Genomic DNA, 13,245 nt, shown 5'->3' with positions numbered 1-13,245 from the left:
TTTAATTATATTTTCTGGAGGTTTAAATTGGTGGGGTCAAACTGAACTCAGGTATAAAAGATGTCAGTAAATGTGAAGGTAATAGGAGGGTTAAGTTTGAACACACTTTATAATTCACATAATTATAAATAATAAGTCCCTGTAAGTGTCTTGTATGTGTCATGTGTCCACCATCTGTCCTATGAGACGTATTGTCAGTGTGAATGTATACACACTGCACAAAGACAAGAGTGTCGATGTTATGTTCCAGTGCAGCTGTAAGCTCTGGATGTCTTGTGTGGACACCAGCTGCTGTATGTGACACAGTGTCTTACCTTGAAACTGGGGATGGTTCGGGGGCTGGTGGGAGATGGTGTGGAGGACTTGGTGGACTTAGGAGCTGAGATGTGGCTCATTGAGATTCCATTTACTGTAAAGAGAGAACAGGAAGGAGAAGTGTAAGGGCAGGTGAAAGAGGCAATCTGATAATAACTTGAACTGTATTTATGTTTGTATTAATATGTAGACATGAATAAAACTAAAGACACCAGTACTTCCAGGTGATCTGTGGTTCTTCTATTACATATTAACTGTACATCACTGGACCTCACTGTAACTCACTCACAAATTCACACATTCAGGTTTAGAATTCGGCAGAATAACACCTGCTGTAAACACTGCTTTACATTATCAGCAGATTTCTTTTGATTTTTTTTTCTTTAGTTTAAAATTAGTCATTTAAATAACCATAATAAATAACACTGTAAGGTCTATTTAGTATAAAGAATTTAAATATTGTATAATTGTGAAGAGTTTTAACCATAATATTTACATTACACATTTAAATTAAGATCCTGAATTACAACGTAGGGTCTTAACCTTAATATTTACTTATTTGGTAAATTAAATTATTTTTTCTCTACTACAAAGCATTCTGGCTCAATGAGTGTTGTTTTAAATGTACTAAAAAAAAAATAACAGTGACTTGACTTGACTCATGTACATTATCTACAAGCAGTTAAAGGAGCCATTTTATCTGAAATCATAGTTTTTTTGTTTTTTTTAAAGAACATAATCCTATGTCCCCAATGTGTCTAGAGACCAATAGCATATGAGAACAAGGCCTTCTCCCATTTCTTTCCATTCTCCACAGATGAGAAAATGTGTCTCTGAAAGACACTTTCAAGTTTGCAGCCTGCTGTGATGTCACAACAGGCAAAGCTCTTCCTCCAGGCTTCTGAGCGTCAGTAGATGCAGAGAGGTGAGCCTGCAGCTCGCTTTATCAAGTGGTTGTGTTCAGCTGCAGCTCAGTTGGAATTTAAGCCATGGACACTGACACAACCGGCTAGCACGGTAGAATGAAGGATCCATGCAGTAATTAGAGCTGAAACTGAAACTACACATTCTGGGGAAATGTGAGACTTACGTTCATTTGTTAAAATGGGTACAATGTGGGGCCTTTAAGACAAGGTGCACAAACGCACAGCAGGGATGAGTTTTTATTGTTTCAGGGATTCATTCTCCCAAGAAGACACTATTTCTGCCTCTCTCTCTCTCTCTCTCTTGGTTTCTGGCACTAATACAGAGACATAATGCGTAAACTTTAACTCAAAGTCCTTCATCTGCATAAACCCAGCTGAGCTGAGGAAAATCATTTCACACTGCCTACAGGCTGTGTCTTTGTACTGCTGCTTTACAGTTGTAAGTTTTTGTTTCATTGTAAAGTCACAGTTTTTCTACATGAAGGACCTTCTAAACCAATATTAGACAAGTGAATTATACGACAAAGCATTACACTGTAGCTTTAAACGTTTTTTAAAGTGTATTCTATCTTTTGAGCATCTCAGCTGCTCCACATGAAGAGGGATGTGATGTAACTGTTCAGTTAGAGCCCAATATAATCACCACAGCTGAGGACTGCTTCTAAAGCTGCTTCACATAGAAGGCTTTTCAGCCACTCCTATGTTAGTCAAGCCAGCTGCCTACACAAGCAGCATAGTGCTTCACATTTTACTCGTGCTAGACATGTGTGAATGTGAAAGGAGCATTTTTAGGCTGCAAGTCAGTTTTGCTGTGTTTTACACATGTAAGGACAGGGACTGTGTGTGCTGGCCCTCCAAAACATGAGTCCTAGAACATCTGAACACAAGAGCTGCTGCTGCTCTGCTAACAAACTGCTCATGTAAAGCCAAGCCTGCACTGAAGACACAGTGTGAATCAGTTCATGGCTTTAAGTCAGGGGATTCTGCAGCAGCTGACTCATGGAACAGATAGATGTGTGCAGTGTACAGCAGCTCCGTGGCCTGATCAGAGCAAGAAGGGGGAAAGAAGGTCAGAAGAAAGGGAATGTCTCTGGATGATCTAAACTAAAAATTTATAAACAATATAAAACTTAGAAGAAGCAAGAATATGCAGACATCGCTGGTGTACGCATTAAGTAGAAAAGAAATGTTTGTTTGGCTGTTATTCTTATTCAACAAAAAGATAGTGAAGGATTGGAAAATATAACCATTAATGGGGTTTAAAAAGCTGAATCTGAGTAAAGAACATCATGTTATTACACTTAATTGACCTAAATCCAAAAAACTGTAGCTAGCTATGAAAAATATTGTTCAAAATTCAAAGTAGGAGGCTGACATGAATGGTTTTTCCAACTTAATAATGACAGCAGGTTGCAAGTACAAAATAAACGCAATATTACTGGACTTGGCTCAACTTTCAACAGTTCACATGTTGTGTTTGGAGTTAGCATGTCAACATGGTAATATTCAGTTTGGATCATTTATCACTAGCATGCAACATACAACGCGTTAGAATATTTAACAGGGCTCCAGTTAGTAAGGTGATGCTAACATTTGGCACGTTTGGAGGCCAACTGTTGACCAATACAGTGTTGCCAGATGCGGTAGACTAATTGATCATATGAAGATTGTACAAGTTTCATATTCCAAGAGAAACATTTAAAATCTGTACATATATGACAGAGGAGGTCTGTGCCGTTCACAATACATTTGTAGTTTAACAAGCTGACTGCACTGGATCGCTATTATTTAGGCTACTGATCACACTATGCAGCCTAGCAGTGTGTAGCTTATAGGTTAATATCCCCTAAACTATACCAAGCATAACTTAACCGGTTTAAACATTGGTTGCTACGATTCTTATTTTTGGGCATCTGAATGTCGTATTTTCCGATGGCAGCAGACAGAGACAGGAAGCGTAGGGAAAGTGTAGCATAACGACACACAGCCAATGGGAATCGCTGCTCAGGGAATTTGTGCTCATAAGGTATGCACACTAAGCACTCAGCTATTTGGTCACCCACCATGAATAACTTCAATACATAATAAGAGACTGTGAATGGCTCATGGGATGTCAGCAGAGATGTGACTGGATCATTAATGACAGATCCAAGGTCAGTTTTCCATAAACATGATTTAACCAAATCAGCTCCGTACCATTTCACTGTCAAGGTTAAAAACTGCTAAACTCTGACATATCAGAACTAACACACACCATACAGAGGGCCAGAACATTGTACAAATATGTACTGATGGCACAAGGGGTTGGACAGCTAGATGTTTTTGCACCATTGGTAGGGTTACAAAAAAAGCCTGGGTAACCAAAATAATTTCATAATCTGGGGGCCAAGTATGTCAGCATAAAACTTGAAGCCTCACCTGGAGACTTGATAGGGGACTGACTGGTAGAGTAGTGGACAGGTCGCCTTGCTATAGTGACATCAAAGAAAACACACCAAGCACAGAACAAATGTAATTAGTAAAATGCCATTACAACATGCTTCGACACTGGTTGAACTTCAGATGAAAAACTGAGACTGTTGCCCCTCTAAACGGTCAAACTCTCCTTTAAACTTGAAGCATCGGCCTGCACAGCACTAATTACTCAGCATAAAGTCACCATCTCTCAATACAGCACACAAATTGCTTCGTAACTCATCGGTACTGTTGAGAGTGATAAAAAGGCTATTACACAGGCTGTCAGCCAGCAATGTACTTACAGCGTTACTTCAGCATTAGATAAATAGATTATTGTTTTAATGTGCGAATAATATGTTCACCCATATAATGCAGTGGTTTAAAAGACTCAACCTTTCCAATTACCCTTTCACATGGTAGTATGTTATTTATGTGTGAACATCTATTCATTTTTCAATCACAGACAGTTTCATGGCTCTTTCTAATACTGTGTTTCTTGCCTGCACCGGGAGACTTGCTGCGTCGTGAAGGTCCAGGGCTCTTAGCTGTCCGGTTTGGAGTAGTGGAGCGGCTGTACGATGACTTTAGCACTTTGCATTCTGGGGAGACAACACACTCAGGGTCACCACTGCATTTATTAGACTCTCCCTATAAACAGACCTGCTCTCTTGTCTTAAACACAGAGCCAACGTGGCACTCGCATTCCCACAAAAGTGTTCTGGAAATGCTATGTATGTGTTCCGATTTAATGAATGCAGGTCACACGAGGACACAGAGGCAGCAAAGAACAGAGGCAAACATGGTTTAGCAGAAACAAATGAAAAAGCAGTGGAGGACAGATGAAGTCCATAACATATCAGGTTCCACGTGGGGCTCAGCTACATTAACATTTTAACCCTGTGTTTCTGAATCAGGGTAAGTATTGTCTCTTTTTTGATAAAGCTTTCTTTACCAATATCAAAATCATAAGTTAATATTTCTATATCCTTTTTCTGCAGCAAAGTCAAATTTTGTAGACTTTTTGCTAACACTTTATAACTATCCGTTATAACTAGTTAATAGATCATTTGTAAACTGTTAATTAGTGAGTTATTAACCACTTGTTAAGTGTTTGCTAATAGTTTGTTGACGATTTATAACGATGCCTTAAAGATAGTTAATAAACCATTTACAAACTGTTAGTTAATGAGTTCTAAATGACCTGTACATTAATGATTTACAGCCATACCTTATAAACCAGTCATAGATCATGAACAAGCCATTAGTGAATTACTTACTAATGACTTGTTAAGTATCAGTTAATAGTTTATAAATGTTATTGGGACGTTATTCTAAAGTTGCAACTATTCCTCATTTTTTCCTCATACATTAAAGACGATGTTCAACATTCTATCTGTTGTATGTCTTTGGTAAAATATAATACACAGAAAAGTCTATGTCTACTAACAGTTTACAAATTATCTATTAACTAGTTATAACGGATAGTTATTATAAAGTGTTACCGACTTTTTGACTACCAAATTCCTGCAAGTACTACGGAGGAAAAACTGTGCTCACATCTTTAAATGGTGAGGCACATTTTCATTTAAAACACTGTTTGGACCGTGTCCCAAATACCTTCTTTGATGATCTACAGATCTGTAGAGATCGGTACTGTGCTAGACATATGCCCTTTAAACTGATGTATTGTATAAAGGTGTAAAAGTGCCTTTTGCAGCAACATCTAGGCTAAAACTACCACTGCTCATCATGAACATATGAAACAAAAAAGTTTGTTTATGGTATTTGCTGCATGACAAAGTTGATTTTAGTCAGAGCATGTTGTAATGAAGAGAACTTGTCAGGTGTGTGTTAATGAATATGGGGGTAGGGAGATGAACATTGCAAGGACAGAAGTAGGAAAAACACACCCACAGTATATTTCTAATGTGTTCCATGTGCTATAAATCAGCAAATACTTATTCTACTGACTGATTAAAGTAGCTAAACCAGCCAGTCATTTAGAAAGAACCTGAGCTCAGATATAAAGCTCACAAGGTTTCAGATCTGTTTGTTTAGCCCTGCTACAACTGGACTCTTTTAGGACTAAGCATTACTGACTGGCTGCCAAGCGACATGAAAATCTAGACACATTTTTTGCATGCAAAAAACTCAACCAAAGGCTTCTTCGCATTTTTTTAATTTAATGTACCTCGTCTAATTAAAATGTGTTTTTTTGTGAATTTTTTTCCTCAATATGTACTACACATTTTCCTGTCCTTGTTTTAACTGTAGAGTGTATCCTGGACCTATTTTGCAAAAGGAAGAGCAGCCTCTGTACCTTGAGGAGAGAGTACACTGTGCCTTTTTTGTTCTTTCAAAGACCTATTTCTTATAAGTGGAGCACAAGAGTGTAAGTGGGACGAAAGCTCCAAACTATCTCTGAATACGAACGACCCACCATCACTCATCCTCAGGATCCGTTGACACACTGTGTTTTAAGGATGTGCCTCCCTGTTGTTAGCTAACCTGACCAAACAACAAAAATATAACACAGGATGTCAATACTTTGGACGGGAACTAAAATAAACTCCTTTTTCCTTCCCATGTTCATTCTTGGCTGATGTTCTGTGTGGCTATGACAGTGAATGGATCTTCTGGATAAAGAGGTCACATCCTGCTTGTGTACTCTCAGACTTTCAGTGGGTTTTCAGCACGATGAAGGGGTGATACCAAACAGAGGGCGTTCATAACATGTGTGCAGCACATATAGCACAGAACACGAGCACAGTGGACTTTCTACAAACACAGTGAAATGAAATTTTCAGTCAACATGAATGCAACGTCTTTTCCTTATCTGAGAGCAAGATTTTGTGTGTGAAAATCTAATGTTTTTCATTAGATTCTGGACAACTTGCGAAATATACTAAGTTTAATTACACATGTTAACTCCCAGTTATCCAAATTGCAATAATCTGGATTTAACTGTATGTTGATTTGTATAAGAAAACACACGTCCTGCTGTCAGCTTCCTGAAGGAAAAGAATGTTGCAAGCAGTTGCAAGAGAAGATTTGGAGAGAGGAACAACACTAACGCTAACACACACACATACACAGATGTTTAGTTAGTCTTAGTCAGGCCTACCAGTCATAAAGGCTGTGGAAGCCTTACCGCTGTGATCCAACACAAAGTCGTCCTGAGCGTAACGGTACTTCTCCGGTCCGCACGCTATGAACACATCATCGTCCCCGAAGAAATCCTGCAGGCAGGTAATCTGGAGGAAGACGAGTAGAGAGACACAAGAAATGAATAAAAATGTTCATATTACTTTGAGGGACTAATACTTGTTTACCAGCAATCAGATGTTTTATGTTGCCACAAGTAAGGAAATAAAATGGATAGACAATATTCATCTTAGTTTCTGTCTCTTTCTATTTTTATCTATTTATATTATTGTTGTTTTTTTTATATTATTAATTATTATGTATATGGGAGTGTGCAAACTAGACAACTTCATTGCACAGTGTTAAACTGCTGTTTTTTTATGCTGCACATGACTATAAATGTCTATCTATCTATCTATCTATCTATCTATCTATCTATCTATCTATCTATCTATCTATCTATCTAATCGATATGAGAAAAACGGTAACAAATACAGGATTTTTGCACATGAATATAGCATTTAATTTAATGTGATTTAATTAAATTTAGTTTAATTCACATAGTGCCAATTGACAAGTGCCAATTGACTTCACATAGTAGGGTCAGGACCTTACACTGTTATGTTACAGAGAGGTAATGATTCACTTTGATCAGTTTCATAAAAATAAATTCTGACACCAATTTCAGTTTGCTGAGAAATAAGACAATCCAGGTGAAATTTTGCTTCTTCTTAAGCTTTTGACAAAACCACATAATTATCACATTATTATTACCTCAGGAACAACTAATGTCACAAATAAAAAGTCAAGCTTTTAAATGAGCATGGACAAGAAGGCCCAGAGAAGCTCAGAAACATGACACGTTTCTACAACTGTAATTCCATTTCAACTGAATGAACTGAATCTGCTGATGAGAACCTTGTGACATATTTGAACACACCAGCATGTAAGCACTTGTTGTTTGGTATGTAAAACCTTAATCTGCACAATAACTTCACAGTAATCTCAGTCATGGGAGAAGAGTAGTGGAGCAAAACAATATTTTATATGTTGCATCAAGCAAACATGCTCAGCTACAGAAAAAGTACCTCAAAATTGCGCTGTAGTGTTTGAGTGAATGTGCAAACATGATACTCATGATTTCTGAAATCTGTAGTCCAACACAGCTCATTTACAGAAATCAGTTTCCTTTGTAAAGGCATGGATGATGGTTCACATGTATTCTCACTAAGAAATATTCCAGTAACGCCACATGATTCTGCATTAGTTTACATCGTAACGTATTTTTCCTTTTACCGAACAGCACAGGTTTTGCGTATACATGCAGAACTGCAGTCGTTTTAGATGCAGCCACGGCTGAAACAGAACAATTAGCCTCAGTCTGCGTGTTAAATCTGGTAGGCCGAGGTTGTGACTCTGCATATGTGTGACTAAACAGCATACTGACACAAAGCACAACAACAGGTTGAGGTCAACGCACCCTGACACACAGAATACTGCAGAGTCAATGCAGAGTCTTGAGAGGGAAGCAGTACAGTTTGAGTTTGTGCTGCAGGGTAATTTGTCTTGCTTTTTCTATTCTGTCTCACACTGTGATCGTCATTTTCTCTGCAGCTCAGAGCACTTTTTGTTTCACACCCACCACCCACCCCTGGAGACAGAAACGGGAGTTTCTTTTAAACCACAGTGAGTTGTGCCCACACACACACACACACACACACACACACACACACACACACGCAAAGATTATCCCTCTCTTGCTGTAGGTGGACAAGTAGGAAGACAAAGGAGTAAAATATCTGTTGATTATCCCACCCCCCACCACGCGCAAATGCACCCACGCACTGGCAGGCATATGTACTGTACGTACATGCACACACACTTGAGAGTGAGAGGGGAGGGTCCAGCATGGCTGAAGATTGTGGGCAGATGGATCCTCTAGGGGAGATTTGGGGCTGACACAGTGGGGGAAGAGTGTGTGATTGTGCGTGCAGGATGGCTAGTAGATGAAGCGGTGGTCCAGAAAAGCTAAATGGCTACTGAAGAGCATGAATAATCTCCGGATTTGGAAAAAAAAAAAGAGAGAGAGGTGAAAGCTGAAAAAAAGAGGGAGGCAGAGAGAGAACTCACATGACTAAAATAGCCAAAGCGTAGCATTTAACACCACAAGTATATTTCATTCACTGACTTGGATTGTACAACTATTAATGATAAATAAGACACTTCACATGACACTAACCCTAACCCACATGATGTCAATTACATTCTCATAAATAATAATAATTAAAAAATCCATGTCCATGGTATAGTCTTTTTTTTTTTTTTGAAGATGCAGTGAAAGTTGAGGAGAAGTGTCTGCTGCATACTTTGAGGCCAGAGTGGGCTGCAGCACATTATCAAAGGTTTGACATAGCTGGAGTGGATGCCATTCTTCACATGAGCTCTGACTCTGGAATTTGGCAGCTGATCGACACACACTTCAGTCAGGGCACAGGTGTTAGAATCACCACAGCAACGGGCCACAGGGAGGGTCCGATGTCGAAAATGGACTGTGGTGTAGTGAAAGCCTCCGCGGTGAGTATGTCTATTACGTCCTGATATTAGGTAATGTCTCTCATTGACATCTCACCTCCGCTAACGTGCTGCTTTCTCTGGTGGGTCGACATTATCACTGATGACGCTTTCCTGTATTTTTCCATCCACTCAGCAGGAAGTGGTCATGTGGAGCTCATCGGTCATTTGTCTGAGGACAGCGTGAGACAGCAACACAGGGACTGCTGAGGTGAGCACTGTCCCCTGGCAGGAAAACCACCGCTGAGGTTGACTTCAGCGCTCAGATGACCTTGGTGACAGCTGAAAACAATCGCTCTAATTTAATTTTTTCACTCTCTGGTGGAGAGTTCGATGTGAAGATTGTTACAAATCTCATATCTTTTAATTAGATATAGGGCTGTGGCCAGCTTGCTGTGTTTTGGAGGGTTTTGAGCCAAACTGTTCCTCAACTCAGACGCAGTAACTTCCGGGAGTCTCTGCTGGTTGCCTGGCAACTGCTCCAGGCGAAGAACTGTCCAGCAAATAACCTCCATATATGCTGAACTGGCTTATTTTTCCCTTTAATTTTCATATGCAATAAACAAACAAAACATGTGAAGTGAGTTTTGGAGGTTCCAATAGACAGACTTTGTTACTGACAGAATCAGAGAGGCTGTGTGACAGTTTTAGGACATGAAATTATTGATGGATTAAAATACAAGCAAGACCTCAGTGTTGTAGCAGGATGGCTCATTTTTTACTGCCTTATACATATATGTGTCCTTGGGCAAGACACTGAACCCGAAGTTGCTTCCAATGGCAGGCAGCACCTTGCATGGCAGCTCTGTTGCCATTGGTGTATGAGTGTGTGTGAATGGGTGAATGAGAAACACTGTAAAGTGCTTTGAGTACCACTTAGGTAGAAAAGCGCTATATAAGTGCAGACCATATTTTCTTCTGCAGACCATATTTTCTTTCCATTCTGGTTATTTAACTCCTAAAAACTAAGCTCTGTGTATCAAAGTCACATATCTCAAAGCATTACTTTGTCTAAAATGTGCAGATGGAGCACACCTGCTCACCGACAACTCTGCCATTGTGACACAATAGTAAGTTGTAACATTGGAGTAATTCAGTCATCAATGTTTGATCTGGACACCAATTCTGAAGAAGAACCATACAGAAAGCCCCACCTAGCAAGTTAACAGGATTGGTTCATTAGGTTTGTTGCATATGTAATCCCAAAGAAAAACGAATTTTTGACTTTCACTGGTACATGTCGTTTTACGGTGAAAATGTTCTCAACATCAAACATCAACAAAGCACCAGACAGACATGTTAACAAGATGAAAACCAGAAATACATTATATTTTATGAATTTCTATTTAGTTAAAGACCCCAAAACAACTGACAAAACCAATCTCAGTTCAAGGTCCATATAGTTTGTTTAGGAGCGCCAATGTAATCAAGTAACAACTGTCTTATCACAGCATAATAAACAAGCAACTGGGTTGAGATTGTTTAGGGCTCAACATATCTTAAAGATACACAGAAACACGGAAGCATCCCACTGCAACTGAGTGAACTCAATCTGCAGGTGATTTAGGCAGATGCTCCAGAACGAGCATGTAATTACTTGTAAAATTTGTATGTGAATTCTTAGTCTGCACAGTAACTTGGAACTTCACACGCGGGATAGATGCAGCGTTGCAATGCAATATTTATATCTTGCATTAACTGAATATATTCAAATACAGACCAAGTACCTCATTTGCTCTGGGCTCTTTCTTCTCTGAATAATTACAGCCACAGATACCAGATTCCTTTGTTCAGCACGGATGATGAAGTTTGGTTCACTATTATTCCCACTATCAAAAAACGCCAGTTCCACAAACTCCACATGATTCTGCATTATTCTACATTAAAATACTGGTTTTCAGTCATTGTATTGCATAGTACAGGTTTTAGCTATACATGTGTAACTCGCAGTACTTCTGGATGTAAAATAATTGCTGTGCTCTGTGCTGGCAGCTCACTGATACAGGCCAATTAAAATCAGAGGTTCCAGTAGGTGGATTTTGTTACTGACAGAGCCAGAGTAGCCATTTAAGCTCACCATCTCCCCCGGCTGTAACTTCATGTTTAATAGACAGGTACAGGACTGCTATCGATCTTTTCATCTGACTCTCCAACAGAGAGCGAACAAGCACACTTCCCAAAATGTCGAACTTTTTGCTTTAAGTTATGTGATCCTGTTTGACAAGCAAAAGCCAAGTTCTGCATTTTCACTTCTGCACCAACACGGTGCCATAAATTACCTCACGTTCATTTAAATTCCAACTGAAAATACGGGCTTTAACAGGGCTTCGTCAAATTACGCCCCAAGTCATGCTTGTCCCGGCGCCCCTGAGGCAACAGGCTTATTGTGAAGAAAAAAAAAAAGACTCGGGCTGGAATATTATATATCGTTGTGGAGAAAGCCTCTGGGTGAATTCTCATTTACTTTCACCCCTACACACACCTCTCTGTGTGCAAGGCTAGCACTGCTGTGGCCTATGATAAACTACTTTTCACCCGGCCTGTGATGCCCAAGGGAACGCAATGAAATGGAGACAAATTGTGCCTGTGTGGACGTGTTTTAAATAGGCAAGAAGGAAAGCAGGTCAGGTGGTTAAGAACTTATGTTAAATGGATGTTTTACCTTAGATCAATTTTTGAAAATGCACCATTTACAATTTCTAGGAAAGTAATTGGCTATATATTAAATAAAAGATAATGTAAAAGTCTTTGAACATCATTATTAATTTTTGAACTACAATATGAAGTGTGGGGTACCAGAGGAAGTCATATCAGTAAACAATACATCATATCGACCTTACACATGGATGGTATAGTTCCACTGTTTACCAGGATTAACATTTAGAGTTAAAGCAACATATACATGAAAAGTTTTTAAATACAACCAAACAGCAGCTGAAAATCTCACTTTAGTTAACTTAGCTCAATGTAGTGATGCAGAGGTGTACATGTGGGTGTGTCTGTACGCTGTAACATCACCGTTGGGTGCAGTAAAAACACATTTCTAACCAAACCACAGAGTCAGAAAATCCTTCAGATACATTTAAAGGCCAAACCCAAAGCACTTAAGACATTAGCTAACTACAGTCATATTAAGCAATCAAATTGTTGTAGAGTATGAGGGAGTGTGAACCATCTGCCACTCACTAGTATCACCTCCACTGGTCATGACTGGATTTCTCCAACGTCTCGCTGCTGCTGGTTTGATTGATTTCTCCCTCCTCCGCCCAAGTCTCCTGCTGTTCTAGTTTCTCATTCCAAAGTCAGCTACACTTACTTTGTAGATTTCTGTATTTCCTATACACAGTTTGTCTCATTAAAATGTGTACAGCAAGTAGTGGCAATAATGTCGATGAGAGATACTGACTAAAATACATTAGATGTTACATTAGATACCCTGTGCAACATGTAGAACAACATGCGGGACGAACACATGGGGGGTTTCCCTTAAACACCAGAAGACACTTGGTTAAGGAGTGGATGAATGTCAGACTACATTGTCCATGTTTTCTTCTGCTCTTGTCAACCACTGCCAGGACAAACAGCCAGTGGCCTTCTTTTGGCAGCGCTGTCCTATAGGGCCTGTCTCGCCCAATCAGTGAAGTGAACTGTTTGTAGGGTTTGGGATTGGCTGGGTGACATGTCTTGAGGGTAAACTGAAGTTTGCCCTCCAAGATGCAACACTCCCCCTCCTCTCCACTGTCTGACCTTCTCTTACTCTCACCATCCGTCTGTGTCCTCCATCTTGCCTGCTGTATTTTCTGCCCGGCTAAGCTTGGCAACAGAAGATGTT

General features: G+C 39.5%; 1 protein-coding gene across 1 annotated transcript in view; it reads right to left on the bottom strand.

The window, feature by feature from the left end:
* Positions 1–285: 285 nt before the first annotated feature.
* The window catches only part of dclk2a (doublecortin-like kinase 2a), a gene marked incomplete at its 3' end in the record, with an annotated part of 31,489 nt that continues 18,529 nt past the window's right edge, over positions 286–13,245 (bottom strand). Inside the window, exons 3-6 of the mRNA XM_008302860.1 lie at positions 6,850–6,952; positions 4,199–4,297; positions 3,660–3,710; positions 286–409 (exon numbers count right to left, since the gene is read on the bottom strand). Coding sequence (XP_008301082.1) covers positions 286–409; positions 3,660–3,710; positions 4,199–4,297; positions 6,850–6,952 — 377 coding nt within the window. The remainder of the gene's footprint in view (positions 410–3,659; positions 3,711–4,198; positions 4,298–6,849; positions 6,953–13,245) is intronic.

Source organism: Stegastes partitus, unplaced genomic scaffold, assembly GCF_000690725.1.
Source record: "Stegastes partitus isolate 25-593 unplaced genomic scaffold, Stegastes_partitus-1.0.2 Scaffold37, whole genome shotgun sequence".
Taxonomy (NCBI): domain Eukaryota; kingdom Metazoa; phylum Chordata; class Actinopteri; family Pomacentridae; genus Stegastes; species Stegastes partitus.
This window is presented reverse-complemented; position numbering and strand designations above follow the sequence as displayed.